At 33.4% G+C, this 14,251-nt stretch overlaps 1 protein-coding gene across 3 annotated transcripts in view; it reads right to left on the bottom strand.

The window, feature by feature from the left end:
• Positions 1-3,479: 3,479 nt before the first annotated feature.
• LOC137387675 (uncharacterized) overlaps positions 3,480-14,251 on the bottom strand; it is a 40,222-nt gene continuing 29,450 nt past the window's right edge. For all 3 annotated transcript variants that reach the window (XM_068074163.1, XM_068074162.1, XM_068074164.1), the window contains exons 10-14: positions 10,990-11,050; positions 9,009-9,152; positions 8,187-8,287; positions 6,000-6,071; positions 3,480-3,994 (exon numbers count right to left, since the gene is read on the bottom strand). In XM_068074163.1, coding sequence (XP_067930264.1) covers positions 3,953-3,994; positions 6,000-6,071; positions 8,187-8,287; positions 9,009-9,152; positions 10,990-11,050 — 420 coding nt within the window. In that variant the 3' untranslated portion in view covers positions 3,480-3,952. The remainder of the gene's footprint in view (positions 3,995-5,999; positions 6,072-8,186; positions 8,288-9,008; positions 9,153-10,989; positions 11,051-14,251) is intronic.

Below are 14,251 nucleotides of genomic sequence, written 5' to 3'. Positions count from 1 at the left end.
TTGATCTTTGCAAAATTCAGTGACTGTGAAACATGCAAGCTAGATGAACAATTGTGGGTACACCAGAAAAATACTAGAGATGCCCAATTCTAAATTTGATAGACGATTCAGATACCAATTAGATCTAGCGATTCATATTGAAAACTAATCCGATTCAGATCTTTTGTGTTGCATCGATAAGTGTTCATGATATTACAGAAAATATAAATATTAATTTGTTTGTATTTATTTGTTGTTTGAATTTATTTATGGTAAGAAGTACATATATTCACATACTGTGCATCTAGCAACAAGACGACATGTTTATTGTAATTGTATAATTAAAGTAATTACAGTTATAGTTACAGCTCTCTCTATAATAATGAAGTCTTCGCTTCTGAGCAAACTGCTGCACCTGCACAACTTCATAGCAAATCAATGTTTCTTTAAACTGCTGTTAGTGATTCAATCCTCTCTGTGAAAAGTCTTATTCTATCACTATCAATGTAGCCAGTCATCCTGAAAAGGGACTCACTTGCCACAGGTGATGGAGGACAAGCTAAATACTGATAAGCCATGAGTTATTTTTGAAACCTTTGATTTTGGTTCCTAAACTCAACTGGGTGGAAGTGAAACTCGTTGCTACCATGATCAATTGCTAGTACATCTTCAGCAAGATACATACGCAGTTCTCTCTGGACCCCAGTCTGAGTTGTCCTGTTCATCCCGCTTTTCTGCTTTCTTATATGCTAGCACTTTATTGAAGGAGCCCACATGCTAAACTTTTGCCGCTTCTCTCAAGGTTGTTCGCAGCTTTCTTCAGAACTATTTTCATCGGCAATGGTTCACTGCTTCGGTTGCATTTAGCTCCTCTTCACTCAATGTCGGAGACAGCATCTCATCTGTGGCCAACTCTACGGCACGCGCATCCAAAACTTCTGCTTTGAATCTTGGATCCAACAAGGTAGCAATAGTCGGCTAGAATATGCTTGCTAAAACCTGCTTGCCAGTTTTTCCGCAATCAAGTTCATGTTTCAATAACTCGAAAGGAAATGATTGGAGATACTGATGAGCTGTTAACTAGACTCCTTAGTTAACTGAAATAGTTCTAGCATGCGTTTGAGATTTTCTGCAAAGATCCACTCACTGTTAAGGCGATGTACAGCAAGCCCATATTCAAATTCATAGCCAACCAATACTGTCTGCCGCTTAGTCATTCTACTGATCATACGTTGACTGGTGACATCCGGCACCATTTAGTGAATGGGACATAAACAAATCTTTCACATCTCAAGACCAAAGGTGAGTGTAGGAAGTGGTCAGATATTCATCTTATCATAGCAACAGCGTCCATTATATAATCTGTGCTTTCAGCCCTTCTTTTACAAGTAGCTGTAGTATGTATGGCAAAAGGTACCCATGGCAGTTAAGTTTTCTTCAAACCGGCTTTGACATTCACTTCATTGTCAGTTACAATACCGTATACTTGATGCGTAGCGATGTTCCACTCATTCAGAATGCCTAGCAATGCTTCGCTTATTGCAATTCCTGTGTGGCTACCTTCAAAGCTATGATCATTACAAATTCTTGGCCTGTTAATGGAAATGAGTAGGAAATGAGCTATTAGGGAAATCATCGATCCCTCACTATTGCCTCTCGACCAGATATCAGTTGTGAAACTGATATATCCATATAGTTCAAGTGATTCTGTAATCATATTTTGTAGTTTGTTGCTCTTCAGCATAAGCTACATGTTTGGTATTTCCATGTGTGAAAAGTCCTGTCAGGTAGTTTGAATCTAGGTAAAGCTTCGGACATTAGTAATTTGAATTCCTCATTTTCAACTATTGAAATTAGTTGGTCATCACAGGCAATCATTTTGCCAATTAACCTGTTGAACTTCACTGCATCTTTAGAATCAGAGGCCCATGGTTTGACTGCAAGGAGATTCAATGATTTCTGGTTGTTTGCTAGTAGTACTAGTAACTGCCGTCTGAGTCTTTATAGTTTGCTCAGCCTTTCCTTCTGTTGAACACAAATAAGTTCTCCTTGTCAGTACCTCTCCTAATAACAGGCTGTGCGCATTCTAAACACTGCCATCGATGGCTCATCATAATCAGTTTCAAAATATTCCCAAACTTTACTTTTCAAACTCTTTTCTGATTCTGATTTAGCCATAATTCTGCAAAAACAAAAATTAGGAATAAAACAATGAAAAAACAAGATGAAAAGTTGAATGAATGAACACTTGGAACTAGCAATATCTGGTTGGTTTGGAATATGCAAATCTTACAGTAAATAAAAGTTCATGAGTAATAAAATTGCATTAGTAATAATGCAATTTTAATATTAGTAATATTAAGTTATTAATATTATATTAATAATATTTGCAATATTATTAATATAATATTGCATATATTATTGCAATTTAATATTTGCAATATTAATAATAATAAGTGCATTAGTAGTAATCGAATTAATATTATTAGCAGTACATTTAAGTTCCAGATGTTTCAAGAAGGAATAAAACTCACTCAGTTATATTTATTTGCTTCTAAACTGAGATAATAATACCAGCAGCACCCGCACAAGAACAGCATCTTTCAAATTAATTGTAAGTCCTGCTGTAGTTTACTCACAAAGTATTTGTTCATTAATAATGTCTAAGACTAATTATTTAGATAAACTTCAAGTTAATGTGTAAATTATTATAATAATAGAGAGAAGCAAATTACTTTCACAACCAAACCAAAGGAGAGCAACCCAACAAACTATGAACCGTCAGAATCAAGAGACATAACTTTATGGATCGTCTGCTAAAATTACTTTCATGATGCAAGTAAATAAAATAATAAATAAAAAATAAATAAAATTTTTACACTGCATTCTTACTTACCTTCTGTGTTACTTTGTTCGTGAATAGTTGTAATTTGGATTTTTGATTGCGACCTGGCTAAAGCAAAAAGGTTTCTTAGCGGTGTTGATGTTGATCAGGCTATGGACATGAAATAAATAATGCAGCAGGCCAGAAATTCATTAAGTAAGGAACTTGCAGCTGATAATCTTTATTAGTGTAGCAAGCTGAAATACTGAATTTTTCTACTAAATAGTTGATCTGTATAAAGTATTTGGAGTTTTTGATTTTTTGTGAAGAGGTCTGCTGATGTCGATCGAAATACTAAACACCCATATCGGCACCAATGCTGATACAAAAACCGGGGCAACTCTAAAAAATACATTTGAAATGATGTCTTTGGTTGCTATCATTGCTATAGTAGATATCAGCTATTGTGTTGAAGTTATGCACTATTCTGTCAGTCTTATTGCAACTATAGACATTGTCATCGCACTTTCATTTGATCTGAGAGTTTAAACTGCAATCAAGTTTTGTTGATTGTAATCGTGAACACCCTGGCAATCGGATCATCTCAAACATCAAAAACAATCGCAAAAAAGAGAAATACTGATACTTTCTGATGAAACCTACTAAGGTTTCGTGTAAGTTTATCTTCCAAAGACTGCAGGTGAGAGCTTTTAAGAATTGTGAGCTTTATACTGGATGTTGAATAGAAAACAGCATATGAGTTTTTTCAGTTCAGAAACATTTAAATTAGGCGAATACCGTAACACTGGTGAAATTGTAATATAAAAATAAAAACATTGGAATACACGTTAACCCGCTGAAGAAGCGAGGACATCATAGAAGGTAGTCTATGATCTTTGCAGTCGGGTAAACCAATGTCCGATTATCTTCAAAATAATGTGCAAAAATATATGTTCACAAAAATATAATAACAAAATAGTATAAAAATTAGCTCACTAATGCATTTGTAAACGAGAATCTCAACATTGTCACTGTTGAACTCGGCCTGTTGTCAAAATTGTGTCCATCAGGCTGGCCGCCTGTAAGCATCTGCCACATCATTTTGAGCATATGATGTATGAACAACAGAAACTAAATTGCTGGCTGATGTCAGTCCGCACCTCTCTCGAATGCCTCGGGAGGCAATGGCTTCTACAACAAATGTAAAAAGTTGTGAGCATTTGTAAAGATGGCACCAATGCTACAATAATTTATAAACTTTCATCACTGCATGCCATTGATCCACATGTCATCAGTGAAACATAAAGAGTACTTATGCTATTTTCTATGCCTCCCAACATATCTGTTGAACAGGACAACTTGCCATCAGCTGCGTGCATGCCATGACGTTTATTTAGTCATCTAAAATTTCTTTTTATAGTGCCGATTCATTTCGCCACATTGTGAGCGAATTTTCTATACACTGTTGACTAAGATGCGAAATATTTAGCCAAGTGTTATAGCAGGTCTATTGACGCCATAACGAATCAATTCCGCTTGTTCACAAAGTGGCCTAACAGCATTATAAAAATGTTAGTGTTCGAAAAGAGGACGATTCCAGTTATCAAGTCTAACCGAGAAACAATGCTAACCCTACGATATCAACTAGGCCCTAGAATTAATTTATGGTTCAATCACTAGTGTAATACATTTATTTAATTTATTCTTATTAACTACTGAATAATTATTAATTTTATCATGCAAGCAGTATAACTCAAATTTTTTATTAATAATTTGACAAAAAATTGGTGAATCTGATGCCGTACGTGAACAACAACAAAACTTTACGCTATTAAAACACTATTCATGAGTTCATAGCTCAACTTGTACTTTTTGACAATCATGTGTTATAGCATGCTATATATGTACAATATAGCATAATGTAGCATGCTATAACACGTGATACAAATTGTATAGGCAGAATGCATAATATATACAATATTCTACATGTACATATCCCCAGCTTATATTGTAACCAGTGCAAACCAGATTTCTCCAGTTGAATGATCACTAGTGGACAGCTGAGCAGCTTGTGGTCTGTACGGAGGTAGGTCGAAAATGCCTAGAATTTTACTAAAAGTTCAGTTGCTCATTTCTATGCAGTAATCCAGACAATTAAACAAAAAATCTATAACAGTGACAAAGTTACGTACTTACTGCAAAAAGTGTTGAGCTTTAAAAGGCTAAAGGGAACTTTTCACGCAAACTGTTAGCGTTGGAAGAAATTAGTTAAAATTGGAAAATTCTTAATCCAAAACTACAATTTTTTTCAGTAAAAGGATTCATTTAGATATAAACTTTACTATTTTCCACTTTCAAAGCAAATTAGACTATGAGACAAAAATAATCAAGAATAATAAAGAAACATTAGGATTGAAAAAAAGCTTTTTTCAAGTTGTCACATTTGTTTTTACATTTTTAGTAAAATAATTTGTTAAATTGCTATTCCTCAATGTTTTATAACAATACCCCAAATATTATCAGTCTTAACTCGGGTATAGCTAATCTCCTAATCATGAACGCAAGATATTTCAACCAAGCGAATCGATATGCAATAGCACGAAGCAGGAGTTTTTCACTGTTAAAATAAAAAGAGTGACACAGGACGGAAACCGTAAATGCAACTTTCATCGTTGATTTTTAGTCATTCCAACAAAATGTAAAGTGAGAGCGATTGAGACGAGAGAAAATTTTACTTGCTAAATCTTATTATCCGTATGCCTTAAGTTAAAGATAATAAGATTCTGGTGATAATGCAATAGAAATTATTGTTCATGTTTATGCATGCAAGCAACAGCATAAAAACTTCTTATCCAGTTATAACCATGCTAACAAAGTTGTAAAGCAATACAGCTCCTAACAAAGTACTGGAGGAATTAGTGTTCAACTAAAACGAACAGCCAAGTACACCATTGAAGTATGCAAAAGCACTTGAATCGCACAAAATAGATTTAACTGAAATAAAAACATTCAACTGATAAGCTAATAAAAGTGAAGAAAGACTCACTATTATTTTTAGTCCAATCAGCTATTAGTGACATCGTTGTGCGCAATTTATTAAATATACCAAATAAGGGATTACACCTAGAAATGTTCTTGTTTATGTAAACTGGATGTGTTTGAAAATTAGACTTGATAGTTTGTATCTCTCACTTACCTTAGAAGGTTCTGGTTCGAAAGCAATTATAATTTTCGATTCTGCAAACAATTCTTTATGCTCCGAAGGAAACTACAAAATATAAACAAGGTAACGCACTAGCATAGTGACAATTTACATCTGTAAAAACTTCACAACCTAATTGCTTTGACATAAAAGGTTTTTTGCACATTTTTATAATTTTTGATATAAAATTTTTAAACACGAGCATCACAGTTAATGGTGGTCATCATCATTCATCATTGGTGGTCACCATGAAACCAAAATTGTTGGCGGCATGCCAATACTAATTCTCAACAATGCGCCACGAATACTCAGTTCCAATTGATCAACCTCTCCCAGATTTTTACAGATCAAAGCAAATCTTGCATCTCAAATAGCTTGCCAGTATGAACGCACTCGTAATTTTATAAAAAAAAAATAGATGAAGATTATGTTTTTATTGCTATGAAGTAACAGTACTATCATAGACTACTATGGGATTCTCGACTAGATAGAATGAACAAGATTTCAATTGATTTTGAGGGAAAAAATGGTAACAACCAAGTAAAGCCCAAAAAGGGTTACCTCAAGTAAATACCTACTAAATAATACACAAACGTTTAGTATTACGCTAGATGAATACCCGGTGTTGAACAAATAACAAAACAATTTTTTGTACAGAAAGTTTATGTTTAACCAACATATACAACATTTACTATTCTAACTTTTAAATGAGTGTGTTTGTTTATTTCTGTGTGTGTTTGGCCAATGCACAATTCAAATATTTGAAAGTTCAAGGCATAGCTAAAACAGATTGCTGAAAAACACTTCTTCTTGTACAACACTTTCGTTCAAGATTTAAAACAGCCTATAAACAAACAGTGGCAGGTTAGTTACCATTGGCTAAGTTTCTCTACCCAATGAATTTAAGTAACTTAAGCTAGTAACTTAAGCTAGTCTAAATCTTTGCTATAATAAGAGCCATACCCAACCTTCTATCTGGATGCTAAGAAAAAAGATTGAACCTTACGAGAACCGAACCCATACCGACAGATGCGCGGATGTTATGCCAAACGCACTACCACAAAACCATGCAGCCACCTTGCCATGGCTTGGACTAATTGTGTTTATAATCGTTACATGTCATGATCTTTCACAGCGCATCGAACTGCAAGCGTGACTTTGGAGAAGTCTGTGCATGGCTTTTCTTCTAGTAGTTCAAGCGCTTCAAGGGTGCGTATTTGAAACAATCGCTATAAACTGGACATATGAATGATGACAGACACTTAAATTTATAGTATTACATTTACGATGTATTTTGCATTCTGTGCTTATAAGATTGAACCAAATATTGCAACAACAATGTAAAATTGTTTGTAATGATACATTGCAGGATAGGCTTAATTTCTTTACAAATATGTCAATTCGTCAAAAAATGCAGTCAAGTTCGCTAATAAAGGGTGACATAATTACATAGGTAGTAGAGTTTGTTTGGTCAACTATTACTAGAATGTTTTAGACAAGATTCTACCATAATATAAGATATAAACTGTACGGCAACAGTTTAATAAGTTAGCAGAGAGGATGGTTGGCACAAATCTTTACAATCAAATCGCTGTCATCCGTAGCAATGATTGGAGATCGTGAAAAAGATTGCACCATGCAGGTATTGAACTCATGGCTTTTAGCATACTAGCCAAAAGTTCTAACCATGCGCCGATTGGCCGCCGCCTGAAATTTTGAAATAATCGTATGCATAGCGATTACACCTGACGATCTCATATGGCATACGAGTTTGCCAAGGTACTAGTAAAATTTATTTGTGAAAGAAACTGACAAAAATTTTTCCTGGTAGAAATTAATCCAATTTAACGTAACGCAATCTGTCTCATAACGGTTGTTGCATTTGCGTCAACTTTATCATTGTCACACATCCTTTAACTATAGTTTATATCTTTCAATTCCAATTTATCTATTGTCAACTAGCATTATTTTCCTTTCCTTGTGAACTATTTACAAATCGTACACATTAGCATCAATAATTCTGGCCAGACTATTTGAACCCAAACCATCAAAATTTGTTTTTATATGGAAGACGTCTTGAAATAAAATCTCACTGAATTATGCAGGCACGACAAACACGATGCATATAGTACGGAGTTGTCCATAAACTTGAAATAAACTTAAGCCTATAGTACAACTCACCATGTTTGCTTGTTCAAGATCAGGATGCACAATCCGTGATATAACCTTGAGCTTGTCATTGGCTACCTCCGAAGGGTTCAAGTCAAGATGCAGTCTTTCAACTGAAAACATATAAAATATTTCGTTAACTAACAAATTTTACATTAGTTACCAACTCCACAGTTTTGTAGCTCTGGCATCTGACATATACCAGCCTTGATGGTAACAACACAAGACTACAAGACCCATTTCAGAACACAAGCGTTTAACAGGGTCTTATAAAAAGCAGTTACTCTTTAATAATGCCTACCTGGTCGCCAATGACAGCATCAATAAAATCAATTTTTTTTCGTTACCATCAATTTTGGCAATTGAAAAACTGCTGAGAATAATGGTACAGAAAAAACTCTAAATAGTGCAAACAAAAGCCTGTGTAACAAAATGGAGTGAAACTATGAAATACTATGGAAGTTTGGCATACCGCATGAATGAGAAACAACTCTAAGGATTTGAAAATAAGTTCAAGCGACAAAAATGTGTAATTCAAAATAACCCTAACTCCATAATTCTTAACTCACTTGAAAAATAGTATTAAGTAAATGGCAAAAAGAAACATGACAAAATAGCATGGAATTTCCAACATGATAAACCATGGAATTTCCAACACCCAAAATAATAAACTACCAGTACTAAATCCATTCTTTTGCATGGATATGGAAAGGATTACTACAAATATTAAAACTCAAGTAAATCTTTTCTCCTTACAGAAAGAACATTTAAACCATGATTTCCTTGTTATTACAAACTTAGCAAAAGCAGATAAAAAATGGGCAAAAAGCTAACCCATCAATGTGACAATCTCATGCTTCCTGAGCCTTCCAGAAGAGGGGGCGACTAGATACCGTCCCGAAATAGTCGTAAGCACCTTATAGGCTACAAGTTCATCTGAAGAATTGTATACTTCCAGAGGAACCCTCTTGGTGTCGCCTGAAATATTAGATAGTCGAACTGGTCAACCACAAATGAAATAAAAAAGCATTACAAAAATTAATTTGATACACGAAAAAAAAATTAATACAATTAAAACACTAAGCATTAATATTAAAATTAATAGTAAAATTGGATTAAAATAAATATTTACAAAAATTATAAGTGGTGCCTTTGAAATTCACGATTTCTTAATACATAATTATTGAAATGACTGATCATATACTAAAACCCATAAACACAATAAAATAAAACAACAAAACTATGAAATTATTTTATGACTGCCGCTTTTCATATAATATAAAAGATCTAAAAATGTAATGATATTGTATATTCCTATTGTAAGTATAACAATTCATCAAAAACATTTGTCGAAACGCTCATTCGCTTTGATTGTTATGTCAATCTTATCTTGAGATATCAATTCAAGAGATGTCGAAGGTAATCAAAAAGGTCTAATCTCACTATATTAAGAGCCATGGCAGAAGTGGAAAAAAAACAGATTCGAACAATCGACATTCAGCTCGGTAGATCAATACTCTAACCCCTGTACCAATCAGCACCTTCCAAAAGTTCGGAATCAAGGAGAATTTATTTTCCGTGCTTTGTCGGCTCACCCGATAACTTGTAATAGTGTACGAAACTGCCAGGGTGCCATCTTAAAGCGCAAAAAACTAAAAAAAATTACAACTTAAAATGATGAATTTACGTTCCTTTCATTGAATTAAGGTGAAAAAATAGTTATATTAACCTATGTCATGTGTGTCCAGAGCAAGGATTCAAGCCTTGTTAAACTACAAAACTTTGCAGTTGCCTGTGTAAAAATTCATAAAACCTACATATATAAAAAAAACATTAGACACTTCAGGTCATTTTTATTGCTCTAAAATGAAAACATTTAAAAATTTAATTAGCAAAATAATCAAAACTTATTTAAAAATAATACAGATTTTGTAAACTTGCAGACTGCTTAAAAATGTTTGAACAAACAAATCTCACGACTGCCATAAACCAACAAAATATTCTAGGAGTTGTCAGACCTATTGGTTGTGATGGTATGCATGGGCAAACAACCCCAATCCTACAGTGTATGTAAACTAAGTTTTAGACCATATTCATAACAAAGTCCAGGGCGTCGATGCTATGAACTCAAAACAAACTTGAAAGAACATTAGAATCCAATAATAGTAAATAAACTACAACCAAAGAGTTGAGACATGAAACTTTGGTGGTATCTTATCTTATAATAACTTATGTCTACGATAAACATAACAATCACCTCGAATATTCAACAACAATATTTAACAGCAATATCAGCGTGTCGCAAATTCTGGGCTTAGTTGTACATGTTTAGCACATGAAGTTTTACTATTAATTACCTGAGCTTTTGTCTCTAATAATTATTTTGTCTGTGGCTAGTACTAAGTGTTGTTTGTGAACATACTATATTATTTCAAGTTAGGCTTTGATTAGGAAAACATAGAATAATGATTTTAATCACAAATTATGGTTATTTTTGTTCAGCTTCACCAGATACACACGCCCGTCAAGGTTGTTACACATTTAAATATGTCATTACACTTCTCTATATAGGCATACAAAAAATGCTACCCAAATAGTATTGTTACGTAACATGCTTTCTAACTATTATGAAGAAGTTATATATAGCTTTTTAGCAAAGCTTACCAGATTAATAATAAATGTGCTATTTTGCTACCAACAAAATATTCTGTTTTACCCAAGCTTTATAGTCGTGTTATGTATGTAAGGGTCCTATCTAGGATATATCTGGCCGTCTGTTTCTTATTAGAAAGGTTAAAACAAACCAAGTACAAACCTTTGAATGTAATGATATTTGGTGTTTCCAGAGCAAGTATTGTTGGCGCGAAAGGTGATGTCTACAAAAGAGATGTATACATAAAATAAATGAAATAATAAGAGGAAATTCAAAGACAATCAAACTTCACCCTGTGACTATTTCCATACACAGATTTCTCAATATGATGGAAATACTGCACCAATATTTGTCTCCACATTCAAAGAAATTTTAAACATAGGATGTCCAGAAAGTCGTAAAACATCGCAGCTTTATAAGAACAACTAGCTGAATGCATGGCGTAATAAAAAGTTTTTGCACAGCACATTTATGTTTAATGAACATACAACACAACACATACCATTCTGACTTTTAAATGAAGGTGTTTTGTTTATTTCTGTATAATATGTTTATTTTTGTGTAATTCATACTATACCAGCTGCAGCGCCTACTACAGCTCAATATTGATTGCAATAATCTTGTTGGCCATGTGAGTTTAAACATTGTTTTTCAAGTATGGCTTCATGCATAATGCTAGCTGCGGTATCAAACAGGAAGTCATGAAAGATTGGCATGGGTGATAAGTATGGGCCCAACTTATTCCATAGCATAGCCAGTTGGACAGCGTAGGGTATTAGATGAATGTCTGTCTGCAGAAATGGCGGTTTCGAAATCAAATCCAATGAGCAACAGATTTTTTAGGATTTTTCATTGCTAAAACTTTATTGTTGTACCTGGACATGCAGACAGACAAACTAAATGGCGAATATTGAAATATATTCATATTTATATATATTCATATATATATATAGATTAGAAAATGTTATAAATAGAATTAAAAAAAAGGAACATGATCTATCAAGTTGATTTAAACCGTAGCTTGTGTTAGGGCACACTACACCGTGTATCTCTATCACCTAACCCATGTATTACTGTCACTCACTCTATCATATAACCCATGTATTACTGTCACTCACTCTATCACCTAACCCATGTATTACTGTCACTCACTCTATCACCTAACCCATGTATTACTGTCACTCACTCTATCACCTAACCCATGTATTACTGTCACTCACTCTATCACCTAACCCATGTATTACTGTCACTCACTCTATCATTTAACCCATGTATTACTGTCACTCACTTTATCACCTAATCCATGTATTACTGTCACTCACTCTATCACCTAATCCATGTATTACTGTCACTCACTCTATCACCTAACCCATGTATTACTGCCACTCACTCTATCATTTAACCCATGTATTACTGACTCCATACTTTCATCCACGTGTCTCACAGGTTAAGTAGCAACAAAACCTTTATTACTTTGATATGTTAATTTTTGAAATTAAAATTGTAATCGCAATTTTGTAATTGTTTTTTTAATTTTTTACTGTTTTGATGTTCAAATTTAGTTTTTTTAATGGTTTATACAATGTATTTATTTAATGCTAGCTATAGCTACCCTGATAATTTATCATCGATTTTTGGCTCTTTTACCCATTTTCCCACAAAAAACAAACGAGCGGAGCAAATGTTTGAGAGTTTTTATGATAAATGCATGTGCACACAACTTACGAAAATTATTCATCAACAACGTCGAAACCCTTGCATCGAAATCTCATCAACAAATTTAACCAGTTTTTTGTAGATTCGTTAAAGCATAATAACGATACAAAACACATACAAACCTGTTTAACATATTACCAAGTCTTTGAAAGGCTACCGCAAAATCTTAAAACTAACCCATCTGATCGGATTATACATAAATAGACAGACTAATTTGGCTGAAAGTCGTTATTAAAACTGGCCAAGCCTTACTTTTATCAACATTAAGACCGGCAAACAAAACGTCGAGTGACAGAAAAGAGAACAAATAAGTCGTGCGCATTTCACGAAAAAATAACGTGCACATTTCACCAGTCTATAGCATTGTCGAATTGGCGACGGTTTCTGTAATTAACGTAGAAGTACAGAAATCGTTTCTTTTTTGCCGATTTCAAAGTAACTGACATTTTGGAAACTTTTGTGTACTTTGGTATTCTAACTGATGTCTAAAGCAGTGAAAGTAAAGGAAATGACGATGATATTTTTTCTAAGGATTCTAATGAGATTATTACCATATTTAATTACAAGTTTGGATATTCTTCTTGATACTTCTTGATATTGTTAGCTATGACGTTTTGAAATGTAAACAAAATTGTGCATTGGTTTTCTATTATTACTGTATTAATAATATTGGTTATTCTAATAATATCAGTGCATTTTATTTCTAATATTGCATTTCTTCTATTGCAAGGGGAGAGATATAAACATATAATCTCTTTCAAAATGGCTAAAATGTGATGCAGTTGAACACGATGCGCTTCTGTTTACATTTTCATGCAATCTTCTCAGTCGAAATATTTTCACAAATATACTTTACGCATTCAATAAAACCATGTCTATTGTCCTTACGCGTCTATTTCATTATCATTCTAATGCTGTACAAATAATCTAATTCTAATGCTGTATAATCTGTCATTTCATTATTGCTGTTTGTCATGACCAAACACTTTTTTAAATAGATTTTTAAAAATCTATATAAATGTCACAACTTCTTGATATTGTTAGCTATGACGTTTTGAAATGTAAACAAAATTGTGCATTGGTTTTCTATTATTACTGTGTTACTATATTAATAATATTGGTTATTCTAATAATATCAGTGCATTTTACTTCTAATATTGGCCAATATTGCATTTCTCCTATTGCAGGGGGAGAGATATAAACATATAATCTTTTCCTTTCATTATTGCTGTTTGTTGTATATAATAACACCCACACCCAGTACATTACAGCTATCATTGCAGTTATCCTATTGCACTGCAGTGCCATTTGACTGCTAATATTGCATTTCTCAACCATCAGTACCCTTTCTTTTTTCCAATATCACTTTGGTCGTGGGCTGTATGACAGTGGAATTTCTAGTTAATAAGATATGATATTTTATTTTCTAGTTTAAGCAATAAAAGTCTAGTTTCACAATTTAAAAAAATTTGCTGGTGCCAATTCACAAACTCATACAAGAGAACAATGACAAATTGTGTTGATTTTATATTTTAAATAACCAAGTTTCAATCTTTTCTGCTAAAAGAAAAGTTGAATTACGCGGATTCAACATGATCTAAATGTATCTTTTATAAACACGATTATGAACTGTCCAATGGTATCTATTGAACTAGCTGTGCTACCTATCGTCTATTGAAATCATTGTAGCTGAATTAACTTAATTGGT

This window comes from Watersipora subatra, chromosome 2 (assembly GCF_963576615.1).
Source record: "Watersipora subatra chromosome 2, tzWatSuba1.1, whole genome shotgun sequence".
NCBI lineage: Eukaryota > Metazoa > Bryozoa > Gymnolaemata > Cheilostomatida > Watersiporidae > Watersipora > Watersipora subatra.
The sequence above is the reverse complement of the archived record's forward strand: the minus strand, read 5'-3'. Positions and strand labels throughout refer to the sequence as shown.